The sequence below is a fragment of the Solanum lycopersicum genome, chromosome 8, assembly GCF_036512215.1.
Source record: "Solanum lycopersicum chromosome 8, SLM_r2.1".
Taxonomy (NCBI): domain Eukaryota; kingdom Viridiplantae; phylum Streptophyta; class Magnoliopsida; order Solanales; family Solanaceae; genus Solanum; species Solanum lycopersicum.
This window is the reverse complement of record NC_090807.1, coordinates 2,817,179-2,835,558: the sequence shown is the minus strand read 5'-3', so window position 1 is coordinate 2,835,558 and position 18,380 is coordinate 2,817,179. Positions and strand designations below refer to the sequence as shown.

The 18,380-nt window shown below is 33.9% G+C and overlaps 3 protein-coding genes across 10 annotated transcripts; 1 reads left to right on the top strand and 2 right to left on the bottom strand.

Annotated features, from left to right (window-relative positions):
* Positions 1-777: 777 nt before the first annotated feature.
* On the top strand, positions 778-7,597 carry LOC101267545 (uncharacterized). Of its 6 annotated transcripts, XR_011210989.1 has the most exons (11): positions 800-1,154; positions 2,896-2,961; positions 3,039-3,116; positions 3,203-3,235; positions 3,359-3,441; positions 3,969-4,077; positions 6,020-6,081; positions 6,175-6,229; positions 6,517-6,587; positions 6,678-6,786; positions 7,261-7,597. XR_011210989.1 is itself a non-coding variant. In XM_004244530.5 (9 exons), exons 1-9 carry the CDS (start codon positions 884-886, stop codon positions 6,709-6,711), a joined length of 753 nt encoding a protein of 250 aa, XP_004244578.1. In that variant the 5' UTR covers positions 778-883; the 3' UTR covers positions 6,712-7,107. The 6 variants fall into 6 exon arrangements, 2 of the variants coding, with proteins under 2 accessions (XP_004244578.1, XP_069143823.1); XR_011210988.1 differs by lacking the exon at positions 7,261-7,597 and having other exon boundaries at positions 6,678-7,085; XR_011210987.1 differs by lacking the exon at positions 7,261-7,597 and having other exon boundaries at positions 3,964-4,077; positions 6,678-7,085.
* A 142-nt stretch (positions 7,598-7,739) lies between these two features.
* On the bottom strand, positions 7,740-9,609 carry LOC101267255 (uncharacterized). The gene is made up of 2 exons (XM_004244529.5): positions 9,442-9,609; positions 7,740-8,626 (listed from the first exon to the last, which is right to left on the bottom strand). Exons 1-2 carry the CDS (start codon positions 9,499-9,501, stop codon positions 8,030-8,032), a joined length of 657 nt encoding a protein of 218 aa, XP_004244577.1. The 5' UTR covers positions 9,502-9,609; the 3' UTR covers positions 7,740-8,029.
* Positions 9,610-12,103: 2,494 nt separating this feature from the next.
* LOC101266960 (uncharacterized) lies at positions 12,104-18,380 on the bottom strand. Of its 3 annotated transcripts, none has more exons than XM_069287721.1 (6): positions 18,188-18,380; positions 14,736-16,865; positions 14,288-14,642; positions 12,929-12,995; positions 12,629-12,832; positions 12,104-12,548 (listed from the first exon to the last, which is right to left on the bottom strand). In XM_069287721.1, exon 2 carries the CDS (start codon positions 16,830-16,832, stop codon positions 15,096-15,098), a length of 1,737 nt encoding a protein of 578 aa, XP_069143822.1. In that variant the 5' UTR covers positions 16,833-16,865; positions 18,188-18,380; the 3' UTR covers positions 12,104-12,548; positions 12,629-12,832; positions 12,929-12,995; positions 14,288-14,642; positions 14,736-15,095. The 3 variants fall into 3 exon arrangements, with proteins under 3 accessions (XP_069143822.1, XP_010324600.1, XP_010324601.1); XM_010326298.4 differs by having other exon boundaries at positions 15,152-16,865; XM_010326299.4 differs by having other exon boundaries at positions 14,288-14,548; positions 15,152-16,865.

Below are 18,380 nucleotides of genomic sequence, written 5' to 3'. Positions count from 1 at the left end.
TTCTCCATAAAACTTCAAGTCATTGGATCCTGATGTATAAATATTTTAAAACTTATGTATTGTTACAAGTTAATTTATTTAATTATGCAAAAAAGTATTCATTTTTTTTTATCCATATCCTTATTCTTTTTGGGTAACATTGATCTTCTCGATATAACTAAGACATGACCAAATTTTAAAAAATATTTTTTTATTTGATTTTTAACAATTCAATATGTTAACACAAATTTGCAAAGAGACAAACATTATGAAGTAGAATTTTACTTCTTCATATAAAATTTAGTCGTTAGTACTTAACAAATTCACGACGTATGATATTCTTTCGAGATAATAAACGAGTTTTTTTAATTTAATATCATTATGTTAAGCATTGTACCTTTAAGTATTGCGAATTCAGATCACTCGATAATTTAAAATAGATATTAGATTTTTCAAGTTTGAGCTCAAGGAATGAAAAAAATTCTAATTGAATATTTTTCTTTTTAATAAGTGCTAATAAATTATAGAATAGTAATGCACGTTAGAGTAGATATATAATTTATAAATATACAAACTTCTCAAGAAACACTAAATATGTTATTGTTTATTTGTTATTCATAATGAGTGTTAAGACTTGTAATGTCTATTCGGTAATTTCATACATTCTACCCCTATCTAAATCGTACTTGTAAAATTATACTTCTATATTATTTATTCGTTAATAACGAGGGTTTATCAATATAAAATTGTAATTATTGGATATGGAATAAGAAATTAAGAACAATGAAAGTTTAAAACACATTTTATTTTTAGTTTGAACTCTAAAATAAATAATTTTATAGGAAAAATTACATATTCAAAGTAATTAGGGTTTAGGCCACTGTCTTCTTCTTCTTCCCAGAAAATGGCAGCGATCCTAAAGCAGACAACTAAGATCGCCGGGAAACTGTTGAATCCTAAATTGCTATCGACAACAAGCAATAATGTCACTCACTCAATCTTTCCACGCGCCACCGTCAGCGGCGGTGCCGTTCGGTTTGCGTCGACGTCAGGTTTGAGCTACCTCGAGAAGAAAACAGCTCCTCGACGAATGCCGGCCGTGTACAATTACCTTCTTCAAGCAGATGAAAGAACTCATTCTACCGGAAATGAACCTATTCCGAAAATTACACTAAGTACTCTATAGCTCAAACTCAATTTTACATTATATTCCCAGAATTCACTATTTGTTTGATACTTTTGGTTTATTGAGAGTTTAATTTGGTACCTTTTTGGAGCTAAATTGGGCTAGATTAATATTACTGCATTTGATTATAACTAAAGCTAATAGATTAAGAAACTGCATGAAAGGTATTATAAGTTGCAATTATTCTCCGAAAATGGTGAAGAAGTATATCTCAAACGAATGCATTGTAATTTAGCTCCAAAATGTCTAGCAGTATTTCCTCAGTTTTAGTTTATTATTATGGGAGTTTGATTTTGTACGTTATTGAAGCTAAATTGGGCTAGATTACTGTACTTTGATTAAAGCTAAAGCTCGTATTTAAAAAACTGCATAAGAAGTTTTATAAGTTGCAATTATCCACTGTAAAATAGTAGCAACAACAACACGTATCTGGTGTGATCCCACAGTGGAGTATGGTAGGGTAGGATAGGATAGGATAGGATGTACGCAAGCCTTAGGCCTACCTTTGTGGTGTAGAGAAATCGTTCCCGATAAGATCCCAGACACTGTGAAAATGGTGAAGTAGTATATTTTGAACAAATGCATTAATCAGTCTGATTTAGCTACAAATGTCTAGCACTATTTCCTCGCTTTTGGTTTATTATTACGAGAGTCTAATTTGGTAATGAGCTAAGTTGGACTAGATTACTGCATTTTCTTAAAACTAAAAATTTGATATTTGGAAACTGCACCGATAGTATTATAAGTTGCAATTATCTTCTGTAAAATGGTGAAACAATATATTTTGAAATGTTAGCGAAAGTTTACTTAGTTTGGATCTCGGGATGGGAAATAGTGCTAGAAATGTTGGAGCAATTCAATGCATTTGTTTAAAATTAATAAGTTAGATATTTGGATAACTACAAGTTGCAATTATTCTGAGATAATTTCTTAAAATTTATTTAGTTGAATCTCAAGAAGCTAATTGTGTGTGTGGCCAAATATCTTGGGGATTGAGGGAGTACATAAGTTTGTTTAGAGTAAATTTATAATCAGAGGTTTGTTACACCTTGTGTATTGGCGAGGAGATGTATCTTTCTAGGCTACTTTTGCTCAGTTGCTACAATGGTGCTTTGCATCACTTGCTTAATATTTTTGAATCTGCCTCTGTCTGAAGTTGAACATCTATATTCTTTATTTCTATTTGAGAGACTAAAATCGTCCTATTTACATGAAATCTGATAAGGCTCCGTGGATTTGAGAATCTAAAGTTTATTACAATGCTTCTATCTTCAAATGAGTTATATATTATGCATTGGTTCTGTACTGCAGAGTTTCAGAGCGGTTGGTGGGTGCTAATCTTTGATAAATGACGAGGGTATTAGGTAGATTCAGGGATATGACTATTCAGCATCCACTAGCCTAACACCTCTTTGATTAGGTTGTTTTATGTTGAGCTGAAAGTTTAGGCTTCAGTTCATCATCATTTGGCTTGATTGAAAATCAGATTTCAAAAGGATGGTGTTTTAGTGTGGGGTCGTGGGGACTAGAAAGTACATGTGGGGTGACTTGTTTGACATTAATGTGTTCTCACTATAATTTCTGAGTGTGCCACTTATACAATTGCTATCTAGTAGATTGTTGCAACCATATGGCCTCTATTTGAGATGAACTGTAAAGCAGCATGTAGGATGTTTAAGATGTTAAGTGTTAGTGGTTCGGCTTCTTCTCACTGTTACCTTCACATACAGGTCATGTTTCTGTGAGCTTTGCGGGATATGTTGACACTAGAAGTCATACAGAAGACACTAATGCAGGTAGATTTCTTCTTGATTTACAATATTTAACAACATAGACAGCAAACATGTCTGAGAAAATTGGTTATTGTGTGTAGCAAGCACAAAGGCTAAGAAAAACATGCCTATCAAGAAGAAAGGGAAGAAAGGAACTCAGAAGCAAAATACCAGCACACGTAAGGAGTTACGTTAAAGAATATGTTTAGCAGTTACATTGGCTGTTAAATTTGTAATTATTAATGAAGTTGTTTTCCTTTTGCAGCAAGCAAAGCTCGTATGAGAAGTATTAACACAGGTCTGTTAAGTTCTTTGACATGACATTTTTTTGTTTGATGAGGTAGTTCTTCGACTTGACATGACATGTGAACAATATGTCCTCCGTAAATGCTATCTCTAAGACATTTGTATTTATCTGCAGCTGGCACAAAAATTATTATGAAGCTTGATGTCAAAAACGCTAATTGGTTGAGTGAAAGAGTCAGGGAGAGGATCATGCTCATGGTTAGTTCTTTTTTTATCTTTAACATTATGCCCTCGAGGAAATGTCCCTTGAATTTGGCTGGTCATGCTTTTTCTTCATCTTGCTTCCATTAGTTCTGGATTTCCATTCTTTCTCTTATTTCAAATTGAGTTCATGGAAATATATCTAGTTTCTTAGAATCTATGTGTTGAGAGCTAACTTTTTTATTGAAGATGCAAAACCTTTTACTTCTGCAGTACTTTCTTGGTACTAGATTTAATAAAACATCATTATCTTATAAAAAAAAATTCTTAGAGTACAGTATTTGCATTTGACTCTGACGAAAGGAAGTTCAAGTGGAATTTAGACCTTTGAATCGTTAAAAAAAGAAACTAAACTTTTGAACCTTTATTGTGTATGTGTCGATTGTGTGCCATCTGGTTGAGTGACTATGACTACATTTTAACTCCTTAACGTAGTTTGCAGAAATATAGTCGTAGCTCCCTTTATTCCTTTTGTTATTTGCAAGCACTTGAGTGAATGGATATCACAAATTTGACAAGGTCAGAGCACATCTATGGAACATTATGTGGCTACCCAGTCTTCCAGCACTGCGGAACTCTTTGTGGTCCTCTATCGTTTGAATTAAAGGACATTGATTGAGGTCAAGTGATCTGGTTAGTTTGGTGACCTTGTCTATTCCTACAGCTTTAACTTGAGAATTATCTTCTTGAAATAAAAATAGATAATGATTGTCGGAATATTGTTAATGTCTATCCTGAAATGAACTATCAGATCGTAGAATAGAGGGATTGGTCAGGTATCTTACTACATACCACCCTCAAGTTACAACTTTGGTTCTAATGAAAGGTAAAAGATAAATAGACAAACTGTCAGGAAATACTGTTAAGTTGGGTGGTTCAAGATGTATTTCATGTGGGGAAGGGGGTGAGCGGTTGATCAAGTTTTCCGATGCAAAATTTTCTCCTACTTTGAGGATTCAAGTCTTCCATCTTTTCTGACTTCACATGTTTCTGGCAACGTTAAGATAAGTCAAGATTGTTGTATTCACATAAATATCATATGGGGTTTCGGCAGATGCTAGGGATAGGATTTTGAGGAGGTGGCATTCTACATCCATACTTGTCTTCTACGATTCAGGATGGAATTTGGCTTTAACTTTTATTTTATGCCAAATTATGTTTTGCCTGTGTTTTTATGCTAAACTATGTTTTGCCTAGAATTGCATCTCAGAGTTATTGAAACAAGATTGAAATAAGAAAAGAGGAAACTTAAACTAAACTGATTAAAATCTTTTTGGTGGGGCTGCTGAAGGTGAAAAAGGGCAAAGGGATGAACCATTTCCATCCTTGTGTTAATCAAGTTTCTCTCCCGCGGCCATGTGATTCCAAAACATCCTTTAGTAGAATGAAATCTTAGTATGAGACTTCTCTTGGAAGGTGGCAGATGTTTTTTAAATTTGTTCACATGGAATGTTGACCCATCTTGCTCTTAATATTGATCATAATGCTCATAGTGCTTTACTCATATTTATTTATATCCTTGACATGGGCTTTAGTTCTTATCGAACCCTCTAAGATCTTGTGACAAGTTGTTTTGTAGTTTATGGTTTTGTAAGCGAGACTAAAGCTCATCTCTGATGTCTATGCTTGCTGGGTAGGAACTTGACTCTTCTTACCCTCTTATCATCCCCCCTTTCAAAAAAAAAAAAGAAAAGGAAAAAAATTGATTATCTTAACGCTTTATGTAGTTTCCTAGAATAATAGTTTCTCATGGTGCATTCTTCTGTCATTTCTCAAAAAAAGCACATCTCTTTTTGGTAATTTTGTTGTTGCAAGTTGAGTTTCGTGTCTGAGAAGCATTTTCCTTGGAAATATATATTTCTAGTATTTTTGAAGTCTCCTTGGTGTGAGGTGGTGCAACTCAGCTGTTTATTACTCCTACCAAAATATCAAACAATCCTGCAATCCAAAGAAGAAATCCATTTATCTTAATTTAGGGCTATGTTGTCAAAACAAAATTTAGCTTTAAGAAGTGTTGCAGATCTAGAATAACTAGATCAAGGTATTATCTTTTAGCAACATAATGTTTTTCATGAAGTGATTACACAGTTAAGCATGGAATTAAAGCAGGTAAACTTTTTGTATTTGAGTCTCACCCATGCCTGTTAACTAATATTTTCATGTGCTTGGTCAACGCAAATGATCAGGCTCGCATGTGAGGGAGCAATGAACATGTTGTAGATACATTATATAGAAGTATTTCTGCACTCACACTCCTTGCTGGTCGTACCTGCTGTAATTCTAATTGATACAGGCTTGGTCAGCCACTAGTCACGCCAACATTAGGTTTTTCCTTTCTCATCCTAAGTATAATTTCACATGCTAATAATAGGGAATTTAAAGCTTTATTATCGACTTAAACGAGCCATGTGTATCCGATTGGAGATGGAAGTCACAGGCACCATCTTCTTTCCTCAATTGATGCAACTATAGACATATCTGCTGGTTCTGATATTAGGATGTTCAATCCAAAATCAATCCATCCTCTTCTCAGCACTTCACAATAGGGAAATGACTTTCTGATGGCAATGAACAGGAAAAGACTCGGATCAAGGATGGGGAGCTTGTGCTTACTTCAACTAAGACTAGAAAACAAGAGTTAAAATCTGCTCTCTATTGATATTCTTTCTTGGTTTCTTTTTTTTGTCCTTGACCATGCAATAATACTATCCTGTTCTTTTTATTTTCTAGGAATAATTTTGAAGATGTTTTGGCCAAAAAGCAGAAAGTGCTTGGGAAATTTCAGGTATTATTGTGTGTATTTTTCCACAAATGTAGTATTATATATACACCCGAAAAGGAGGAGATTTGCTATATAAAAAGTCTCTAATTAGATTCTGTTGGACTGGTGCATTTATTCAATGTAGATCTGTTTCCTAAAGGTAGAACAAGAACAATGAACCACATGTCAGTACAGTTGGACACAATGTTATTTTAAGATATCAACCGTTCAATGTTTTTGCTTGTCGTCCTTAATTGCCTTTGATGCTTGTTGGCAAAACTAAAAAGCCACTTCTGCTGGTGATGAAACAGGAAATAATTAATGCTGCTTCATATGCTCCGCTGCCACCTTCTGACGGGCTTGTAAAAAAGATTTCCAAGTTGTAAGATCTCTTCACCATTTTCTTCTCTGCAGTTCCCTTTTTCACCACTCTTTTGTATCTTTAATTTAGTACCAATTCTTACTATTTCAGGGCTGTTATGAGGAAGGAAAATAATTTTGCATGAGAAGCAAGTCTGATATAAAAAGAAAGCTTGACGGATGATGGGTTTGTGAAATCAAAATTTCACTGAAGAGACTTGGTTTGTAGTTTCTGCTGTTGATTAAAATTCAAATACGTGGCTGAAAGGTTCCATGTGCTAGACAACAATGCACATATTTTTTGTTTCTTTCTATCCACAACTGAGTATGAAAGTTTCAAAGACCATCGTGTATTAGCTTCTAACATTTTTCAGATCATATGGTTGACAGATCACACAGTTCTTTTGAATAAACTTAACATACTATGTAGTTATATTTTGTACCTGGCTCGTTAACATAATGTGCCTTGAACGTGGACACTAGTATGTCAACACGACGAAATTCTGATAAGGTTGGACAAGATGAACGCACTTTGAAGTTAAGCTTACCTGCTGAAAATAGTTCTTATTTCCTTCTTTCATTGAAGGTTTTAGAAATGATTGGCGGTCATTATCACCATATTCATCATTTATTCTTTTATTAGAGTGATAAGTTGGGGGTAAGACGCTCCTTACTAAAGATGTTTCTGTTTTCAGGTCTCGAACCTGAGATCTCATTTTTAAGGATGGTGATGTACTCTGCAGCCCCGCCACAACCTTTATTGGTGTTGACACTACTTCGCAAATAACAACAGTGGCTTGTTGGCAGTCACACGGAGTAGCAAGAGTAAGTTAAAATGTTCTTTGTTGATCAACCATATCATGAACACTGCCTATAGATGTCTCTGTGACTTTAATCTAAAAACTTAAGTTAGATGAAATGGTCGCATAGTTTAACATGACACCAGAATAGGCAGATGTATTGAGAGAAAATTCGTATCTACATTCTCTGTTTTACTGACTTCTAGAAACCTATTCGCTTTTCCTTGTCCTGCATAGTATTTTTACCTATTTTCAACCCGCCTCACTCTTTATTCGTGCAACTCTCACCTTAGACCTGTTCCGCGCTGCTTAAGTTTTTCTTTTTTTTCCTATTTTCTAAGAAACAAAAAATGCAATCTTTCATGGCACATCAATTCAATCTTCTACTTTTCTTTTTGTTTCAAATGCTATCAAACAATATACAACAAAATCACACCAGCATAAACCCAACTGGCAAACCAAATATTCAACTTTGTGATGATCTAATGTACATAACCCAAAAATGCCCAAAAAAAGAGAAGAAATCTATCAAACAAATACCAAAGAATTTCACTATGTTTTTTTTTTCTTTCAATCTGACCATGTCTTGGTGAAAGAGTTAGTCGATATCTGTAGATAACAGGTACTTGAAGAATTAGTCGAGGTTTAGACAGTTCACCTAAATTCACTTCCGAATCACAAACTCTTCACCAGATTCTCTATCAAACCTTCTAATCCATTTCCTTTCCATCTTCCCACCAGAGACACTCTTTCCGGTGGAGACAGCCCCTACGTGAGCAATATCTAATCCTTTTCCGACGGGTAAAAAAACTGACCGAACGATTCTTGATTTTTCGTCAAGTACACTCCTCCATCTGAAATCTGTAACAGCTCTTGAACTCACATTTTTACATACCAAAACCGCTCCCCTGTTTCCTAATGTAACTACCTTCAAAATCGTCGAAAAATCATTTCTTTCACAATCCACAACCAGAAAATCGATCCCTGTTAACGTCTTCAATGTTTCCTCCGCCTCACCAATAACAATTTCCGGTGACATTCCGGTGATTTTCTCTATAGTTGATTTATACTCTCTTTTTGTATCTTCATTTGGGACTATGCAAATATGCCTACCACCTGTTTGTTGAATTGCATTAGAAAGACCAATGCTGGTTGATGTAGCCCCGCTTCGAGACCATGTCTCTACGATCATTTGTGCGTTCCATCCTGCAGCCATGGCTGATATTAACTCTGCTTCGGTAGATTCTGGCAATAACCCACACTGCAAAATGATAAAAAATGGTAGAAAATGAGTGATATGCAGATTCATAATGGACATATAGAGGAATTTTTGTTACCAAGTTGTCTTATTGTGAATAGAAAGAGCATTTCTCGATGCTCAAAGTTTCATATCTAAAACGAGTTTTCAAGAAACTAGTTTAATTGAGAAAAAGAAACTAGTTTAATTGAGAAATGGGAGGAAATGTATTATCTCTCATTGGAAATATATGAAGATTTTATGTATCGAGAAAAAGACCTGAATAAAGAGGAAACAAATCGATGAAAAAATATGAAGCTATTATGTTTCAATAGAGGTAAAAGCGATAACTAAGGGGCACTAGAGTAGGTTAAGTGCTTGGAAAAGATAAAAGATGATGAACGAAGAGGAGTAACTAATCGATGAAAGAACACAAAACCATTCTGTTTCAATAGAGGTATTCTGTTTCAATAGAGGTATGAGAACTAAATGAGGGAAATAAAACATGTGAATGGTTACATTTTCGCGACTTGTCCCAACAACTACTAGATGCAATTTCTAAGAGTTGAACGAGAATGAAAACCACATAGAGGAGTCAAAACCAAGCATCCTAGTGTAATGTCTAATAGATTGGTACATTTAGTTGTAACATAAGGAAACCACAAAAAAAACATCTTAATTAAAATACAAACTTGTCCTTTGTTTGAGTTATATGAAATGATGATCTCGAATGAAATTTCAATTAAAAATGGAAATGATACATATATAACATCTGTTTAGAATTCATCGACTCTAAATTCTGAATTCAACAGAACAAAATCGGAAATGGTAAGACTTACAGATTTAACAGTATCAAGGTAAGCTTTAGATGCTTTCTCAGGAGACCAAACCAACTTCATTTGTTGAGATATTGTTTTGTAATGTATTGTTTGCACTAAAGTTTCGAATTATATGTTAGAACAACAAGTCTAGAAGTTTTATAGGAGACCAAAAAAAGAAATTAAATTAATGAATTTCTAAAAGAAGTATGAAATGAAAAGGTCAGTTTTTAGAGTGTTGACATTAAATCCAGGCAAATCCAACGTGGGGGGATTAGCATTAAGATTTGTGGATTTAATTGGAATCTTTCCTTCTTTTAATAATTACCTTTAATTTTTCTTACTCTAAAAAAAATTAAAGATTTTATCCTAACTAAGATAAGATAAGAAGCAATTCTTCGTATCAAGTTTTTCGTAATTCAAATATTAGAGGGATACTTTGTTATAATCGGTTAAATTGTATTGAGATAAAAAGTAACTTTGCGCATCAAATTTTTTTTAAGTCAAATACAAGAAGGATAAATTGTTATAATCGGTAAATTGTATTTTGATATTATAACCACAAGGGATTCCTACTAGTATGGTACGTTATTGATGTTGTTGATCGTTTGATTCAGGTATTAGTTATGCAAAAATTGTCATTCGAGAATTATTTATAAATTATCATGCGACGATTAATAGTGAAGAATTATTATACATGGATTACTTGCTTTAAAAAGAGAGTTTTTGTCTACAAATAGTTTAATCACTTCGATGCTCACACACATATTGTTTTTTTGAATATTCTATTAATCTATTTTCTATAAAATAATGTATAGATATTCGTAAAACTCAGTGTAAACGTTAAAGAATGACAAAAGTCCCACGTCGATGGTTAATGAGGTGGGTGAACCCTTTATAAAGGCTTGGGCAATCCTCCTCCCTTTGAGCTAGCTTTTGGGGTGTGAGTTAGGCCTAAGACCTAATTTCACATAAACATTACTTAATAATTATGTAATATACCTTTACTTTATATTAATATACTTTTATTTTATATTCTATCCCGCTTAAAATAATATACAAAATTGCTAGTCCTTTGTAATCCAAATCTTCCTCAACGAATCTTTGGCCGCCAATGGCATATATTTATCTATACTTTGTTCTCATTGGCCGGTTACTCGTTGAGACTGTGTCTATGTCTACTTTCTATGAACATATCTTTTTATTCAATATTTAATATTTGTTTTGAATTTTTGATTAATTTAAATTTATTTTGTATAAAGGTAATTTTAAAAAATAATGTGTTTTATTATGTTGTATTTTATTTTTGAGGCTTCAATTTGAAATTTCTTATTAAAAGTGAAAGAATTAATCTTATTCGAGTACTTCATTACCGTTGATAGTTGAACTACTTGGATGACAAAAATTACTATGTAACTAAATTTCTACCTTTCTCTAACTTTGATATTTCACTTTCTAATGCTACAAAGTCAATATCGACTTAGTGATATCGTAATTTGAATGTTAATTTGAAATAAATAACATCAACCAAAATAAACTAGTTTGAAAAGTATTTACATGAAATAATGACTTTTACTCATAAAACTTCATTTTACGAAAATTCATATCCTAAAACAATGTCAACTATTTTTATTATAATTTTTTTTAACTACACCCTAAAAAATTATCCAAATAAATATTAATATTCCTATTGACTATGATACATTATCTATATATCACTCAGTATTAGTCGGTGAGTTTAGCCAATGTTAATTGTACTTTTCCATGACTTATTCTCCTTTTATGTTGTATACTGTCAAAGGTCAACTAGCATCTCGTAATAATATTGTTTGTCTGAATATTTTTTTATTAACAAAATATTATTAAAAAGAATATACAATATAACATTGTATTTGTGTATATACATGATATAGAGTTTTATACATAATTAGAGCTTACATTTTTTAAAATTATGTGTATCTATTAAAGACAGACTTTATTTTTATAACCTTATTAAAGACGACATACGATTATAATGATATCGATCGTCTATTTTTTATTTTTTATTTTTATTGTAAGATTTGGTGAAGCTCTATAGCTCAACAAGGACCACCTCCATAATATATTATATTTATGTATTTTTGCTTCATATTTTGGTTGTTTGAAAAGAGAATTTTTCAATTCACATTTCTTTAATTAAACATAATTAGTTTAGTGTTAGTGTTTTTAATAATATCAGTTAATATATTATCCAGCGTGCATTAACTTGTAAACTTTCATAAAGTCGGTGTTAGTGAAAGCCAGAGATGTTTAAATATATAAAACAATATAGCTTTATATATAAGCTAAGACTAAGATTTAAAAACTATTATTTGTTTTTATACTATATAGTTTTATACTGGTCAATAGTTTAATCCTAACCATGTCGACATTTTTAATATATAGTCACAACATAAATGAGTTTTTAATTTTGCATACACGTTTACGTAACATTCAAAGTATAAGATATATTTATGTATTATACCTCAATCGGTAAGTTGTGATATGCTAATTTTGAAATCTTTCGATTCTAAATCTAATAAATTTGAAAACAAAATCATCTCTCATCGGAGCGCTTCACCCCAGTACCAAAGTCAGACATTCTAGCATGAATCCAAATTAGTCAGGCCAAAAATTAGGTACTGGACACCGAACGAGAAATCATTAAGAAAATGAAACCCTTGATAATAGTATGATCCAATACAAACTCAAGTCTTCAATTTTGCAATTATGTCTTTACATCCTTTTAACTTTTTCTTGAAAATGAATAAAAAAAAATTGACAATTCAGCATTACATTATATATATATATATAAAAAAACTCTAGATAAATGTCTACTTTGCTGCAATATTTTCTTTTAATAGGAAAAACTGATATAAAGAAGTTTAAAAAGCTATAGTCGCAGAGGACAAGCAAATAACTCTAACCATCAAGACTTGGATAAATGAGAAGAAATCGTATACTTTTCACCCACTTTATTTACCATTAGGCCATACCTTTGGATCCGACTTTTGTATCTGTTTTATATTTTCTCGGATGAGTCATTAGATTTTTTTCGTCTCTGCTTTGGCACGTCGAAGCTCTCACCATTTTACACCCATTAAAGAACTCTGAATCAAAACATAACAAAACAAATGCTGATAAAGACATGAGTTAGAAATAATAAGAGAAGCAATGACAAAAATCTTACACTTGATGATGGCGATTCGAGTGGCTGAGTTTGCACAACACTCATGATTTCTCTTTGTTCATTTAGCAGGTAAGGGATTGCGATACCTTGTATGCTAACGTCACACAACGAGGAAGAAACAACAAAGAGGTTGGTGTACTACTACGATCTATAGCTTTTCCATCTATATTCAACACCAACTAGTTGAGCAACGTGATCAGTTCCCTACGTGCCAAAAAAAGAACAGAGTTTCGCTCGGTTAGCCTTTCTGCACTGACATTAGTAGAACAGATTTACAGTCTTCCACTTTTGATCACTCACCACTTTCCCCTTCCCGAGCCGACATCCCCTCAATGGGTTCTAATTCCTCAGAAAATGTCTAACCAACCTTCAAAACAAAAGGTTGAAATTATCAAGATGATACAGATACTGGTCGCGTATGTTGCTCAGACTTTTCAAAAATATTGATAGGTGGTGTGTTGCATAATTTGAAAAGTTCAACACAAATAGGGCAATATTTTGAGAGTCCGAGCAACATAGTTGATTGCTATGAATGAGAATCAACTGAAAATCATATTCAATTGGTCAAAAACTGCCAAGAACAGAGAAAACACAAAAGAGACGGAAGAATGAGCGTCTTAAGTCATTAATCAAAATACAAAAGCATCAGTATTTATACAAGAGAGGAATAATAAGAGATCAAAAGAAGCAAAACCATTCTACATTTGAAATAAATCCTACAAAATATTATACAAGATACAACTACTACTGCTAATTATTCTACGATAAATGTAGAATCTAATTTTACCATTATTTAGGACATCTCTTACATATTTACCATATCGAAAATATCTTGTAGTTCCTATAAAATATTCGAAGTAAATTACATCATGCTAACACAAACTACATATCTCCCATTTATGAATAGTGAATACTCTTTAAATACAACAGCAGCATAACAATAACTAGGGGTCGCAAAATGGTTAAAACAAAAAATAACCATCTGATCCGACTCTTTGGACATGGGTTAGATAACTGACTTTTTAAAAATCAATCAAATATGGTTATTATCAATATTATCCTCTATATCAATACTATTTGTCTGCTTGTTATTTTCATGAGTTCTTGGATTTGGGAGTCTAAGCTTGTGTTCTTGGTCCATATTAAATATGGCCGGGTCATATATTGTATCCATTTTAACCCGCCTATATCCAATCCTACCTGCCTGTTTGTCACTCCAACCAACAAATAAGATCATGACATATGCAAGAACGATCCATCTGAAATCTCACTAGTCAACATTCAAGTCATTGCAATGCTATAACAGTGAATTTCGCAACCATTTAAAGATATCTAGAAGTATTTACTATTTAGATAAGCCAATAAAAAAAATAGAAAAATTAAAGTTGGCAAGCGTTTGGACATAAAAAATGTGTATTTGAAAGACAAAAAATAGTATTGGCAAAAGGGTATTTGGACATGCATCTAAGTTAACTTGAAAAAAATAGTGAATGTTTGTGAGTGGTAAAGAAAAATAAACTCGAATAAGTTCATCTTCACATATTTTCCAATTAATAATTCCAATATATAACAAATGCTGTTTTGATGTGAATATTTTGTATTGACAAAATGGAGCTTAGTATTTCCATTTATAGATAAATTCACTAAACGAAGGAATACCTCTGCCTTCAAGGGGTGAAGTGTGCAAGTTGCAACCATGAATCATCCAAGTAAGTGCATGGCGCAACTTCAGCTTCAGTAGGCCATTCAGCACCAACATCTATTTCGTCGAAGTTGATTGGCTTCCATTTGCCATCTTTACTTCTTATAAGTGCCCGTAACCAGAGATTGCAGTGCACATAAACAAGATCATTGAATCTATCAAGCTCTAACCTTTCCCGTCTTTTTTCATGAACACCATCAAAAGTGCTCCAGTTCCATCTACACCAATGAAGACTACAAGGTTGACTCAAAATCCGTATAGCAGCTCTCTGTAAAGTTGGAATTTCGTAGCCATAACCCGTCCACCAATCAGCTGAGGACATATAGGGCAGACTTTTAAATGTTAAAGACGATTACAACAACAACATACCAAGCTTAAACTAAGCTTTCTTGCATAGTAGCCTACCTTTGGTCTCGGGTTCGTTACTTGCTAGCCTTGTAGTACTACAAAGTAGGGTCAAGGGAGGGTAGAGTAACCTTCCCCCTACCTCTGAGGTAGAGAGCTTACTTCTGATAGACCCTCGGCTCATGTAAAAAAGACCAAAGTAGTCCCAAAAAAGAATTAACGGAAGTACAAGAAACAACAAATAATAACAAACATAACAGATAGTAATAGAACGGAAACTATAAAAAATGGTACGACTCAAAGGAGAAAATAAGGAATCAGCTAGAAATCTTCTTTCTTGCTCAACCTATCGAATTCTCCTTAGGCACTATGCCGGAGTTTATAGAATGATGTAGCTATGAATTAAACCTGATAACTACCTTATAACATGCTAACAATATGCAAGTGCACTTCTGGCATTGAAGAATTAATCGTACCTGGGGCATTCAGTGTCCTTCCCTTTATTGCAAATTCAGTCCCTAAAGCACCTTGTGCATTTATGTACATTGGATGCTCTTTAGTAATTTCTACTTTGTCTTTATCCTCAGAAGCCATTTTCGTCATGGCTTCTTGAAAGCCATTCCTGATCCTTGCATCAATCTTAAAGCTCGAGTTGTAGAAAATGGAGGGATTAAGGAATGCTGCTGCTGCATGTAATGGGGATTGAAGAAGCATGCTCCATCTCCTGTCAATTATATCCCAAATCGGCACAAACTTTTCATCTACGTCCTTATAAAATGCTTTGATGGAGAGCTTTGCTCTTTCCACTCCATCGTACATATAGGCCATAGCAGGCATGTCTCCGTCGACAATCCTCAACAGTTTAAGTAGAGGTTCAGAAACCGTAACAGCTTCACGTGCGGATCTCCAAAATCTTTCAAGGCACAACAATGACTTTATGGCTTGGACTTCAGGGTGCCTACTATATATGGATGACAACCACTCAGCATGAGAGAACATGTGTTTCAAATTATCCTCTTGAATTACAAGGGCCCGTAAAGAGAGAAAAATTGCTATGAAGTTTGTAAATCTTGGTCGAACGAGGACAAACTCCCCTCCACCTGAAAATTTTCTCATCATATCTAGCATCCAGTCATTACTGTATATGTATTTTGTGATCATATTTGCCTCTTTAAGGACAACGTTCACCCAGTCATGCTCGCTGAAATCCTCTAACATTTTATTGATACAATGTGAAGCACACGGAGACCAGAAAACCGAAGGGTACTTCTTCATGACAAGCCTTCCAGCATATATGTAACTAGCAGAACTATCTGTCATTACTTGGACAACATTTTCAACACCAATTTCCAGAACAACTGATTCAAGCAACCCGAATAGATAATGAGGATCATCTGCGTGATCAGATACATCTACAGACCTAAGGAACATTGTCCCTTTAGAACATGTTACAGAAAATACCACTAGGCATTTGGCCCTTCCATCAGACCAACAATCACATAAGATTGTGCAGCCTGTTTCCTTCCATTCATCCCTTAATCTCTTGTAACCATCGTCAATATCGACTTTGACTTTCTCCAAAAGTTTAGTGCCCAATTCTTCAGTACATGGAGCTTTATACCCCGCTTCACACTCGAGAATAGCATCTACCATTTCTTGATAGTAAAAGGACTTTGTGACTGAAAAAGGAATTGCATTGTGGTAGAAAAACTCAGCAATTTTCTTATCAGCGTTGTCCTGTTTCTGCTTTTGAACATCGTCAACTGCTGGCTGTAAACTAGAAGAACGGCGTGCTAACATAATGGACGGAGGACACGGACTACCATTCTGTCCACTAAATCCATCATGAGGAGGATGGATTCCACCGCTAGCTGAAGAGCTACTACTTTCCTGACCATTGGCAGCCTGATCCAGTTTTGCTTTCTTAGGATTTTTTTGTTTCTTTGGATTGTTCAAAATATTTTTTATGTGGTCCCTTACCTCGTTGGGGACTTGACCACATGGTACTATGTCTTTGTTTTTTATTTGAGCCAAATGGAACTTCATTCGGTAAACCCCTCCGCTGAACTCCCGCCGACAGTAATTACATCTTACCTTCTGTTTAGTAGCATCAACAAGGACACAATGTTCCCAACAGGCATCTCTTCCTCTAACCATAGCTATAGACTAACCAAGAAAGAGTTGTTTCCCCTGTACAAGTAATAACATTATAAATGAGTTGTGAACTAAAGCTCTCTACTTCATATCAAACGAAGAAATTATTGTCCCTTATGAAAGAATGATTCCACATCATTTAAATAAAGGCATAATACATATATTGGACCCTAAAGTTGGCTTCAAATTCTAACTTTGACCTCCAACTTTCATAATGCACAAACAGACACTTTAACTATCCAACTTCTAAATAAAAAAACACATGAGTCCTACATGGAAAAATACACGTAGGACACCACATAGGACAAAAAATGACATGTAGGACATGTGTGTCTATTTGTTCAACTTTATACAAGTTTAAGTGTCTACTTGTGCACACCCAAAGTTGAAGGGCATAAATGAGATTTAAAGCCAAGTTAAAGGGCATATTTATGTATTATGTCTTAAATAAATGCTTGAAGTATGGGATTGACAAGAATTTCTGACGTTACAATTACCAAGCAAAAAAACAACTTTTCCCCCCTTTTTTTTGTTTATTGATAACTATGATGTTTATATCAGCTTGTGCACACTTCGACTAATTTCACGGGCTACCTACTACTCTTCAACAACACACGTACCAGTAGCTGTCTACCAAATCTTGGATAAATTGGAAAATCTCCTAGTGTTTTTGCCTCTGCTAGCACACATACCGATAACTCTGTCTAACAAGGTCTGGATAGATATTCTAATGTTTTTGCCCACACTGAGATTTGAACCAAAGACCTCATGTTTTCCCTTTCTATTATGGAACGTTCAAAAATATTTGACACCATTCCACAATATTAATGTTGTTTTATATAGCTTTCAACAACAACAATAACAAGTCCATTGAGATCCCATAAGTGGAGTTTGGAGAGGGTAGTGTGTATCCAGACTTACCCTACCTTGTAGAGATAGAGATGTTGTTTCCGATAATAATAATAATACTAACGAGGGAAATTAGACAACGCACAACTACCTACTACTCTAATACTCAAATCTCCATATTCTGGTATCTAGAGTCATATCCTCGATAAGATTCACGTATGACTTCTCTTGTTTTTAAATAGCTTTCATGACTTCAAAATTCATTTGAGTACTCAAATTTAACTAACTTCTCAACTACTATCTACTTCTCTTCAACTTCTAATAAAATGCAACCCAAAAGAAAAACAACAATCACAACTACAAAAATTCAAGGTATTTAGCTCATAAATTATCAGTTTAACAAAGTTTTTTTGCATTAATTAATGCTTTAACAAAAAATTTCACTACTTAAAATATTATAGCTTCTAGTTATAGAAGGAAACAAAATATCTAACGGAGGAGAACTTTACCTGGTAGTTATTGCGGTTGTTGACGGTGGCCGGAGAAAAACCGGCGATGGCAATCCGAGGAAATTAAATAACACGGCGATGAATTTGCTTTTACTCGCCTGGCCGATTTTTAGGGCGAGTTAGCGAGAAGATCGCTTCTTTGCCTTCTCACATGAGCTCACGTGCTTCAGCTTTTTGGGCTTTTCTACTTCTT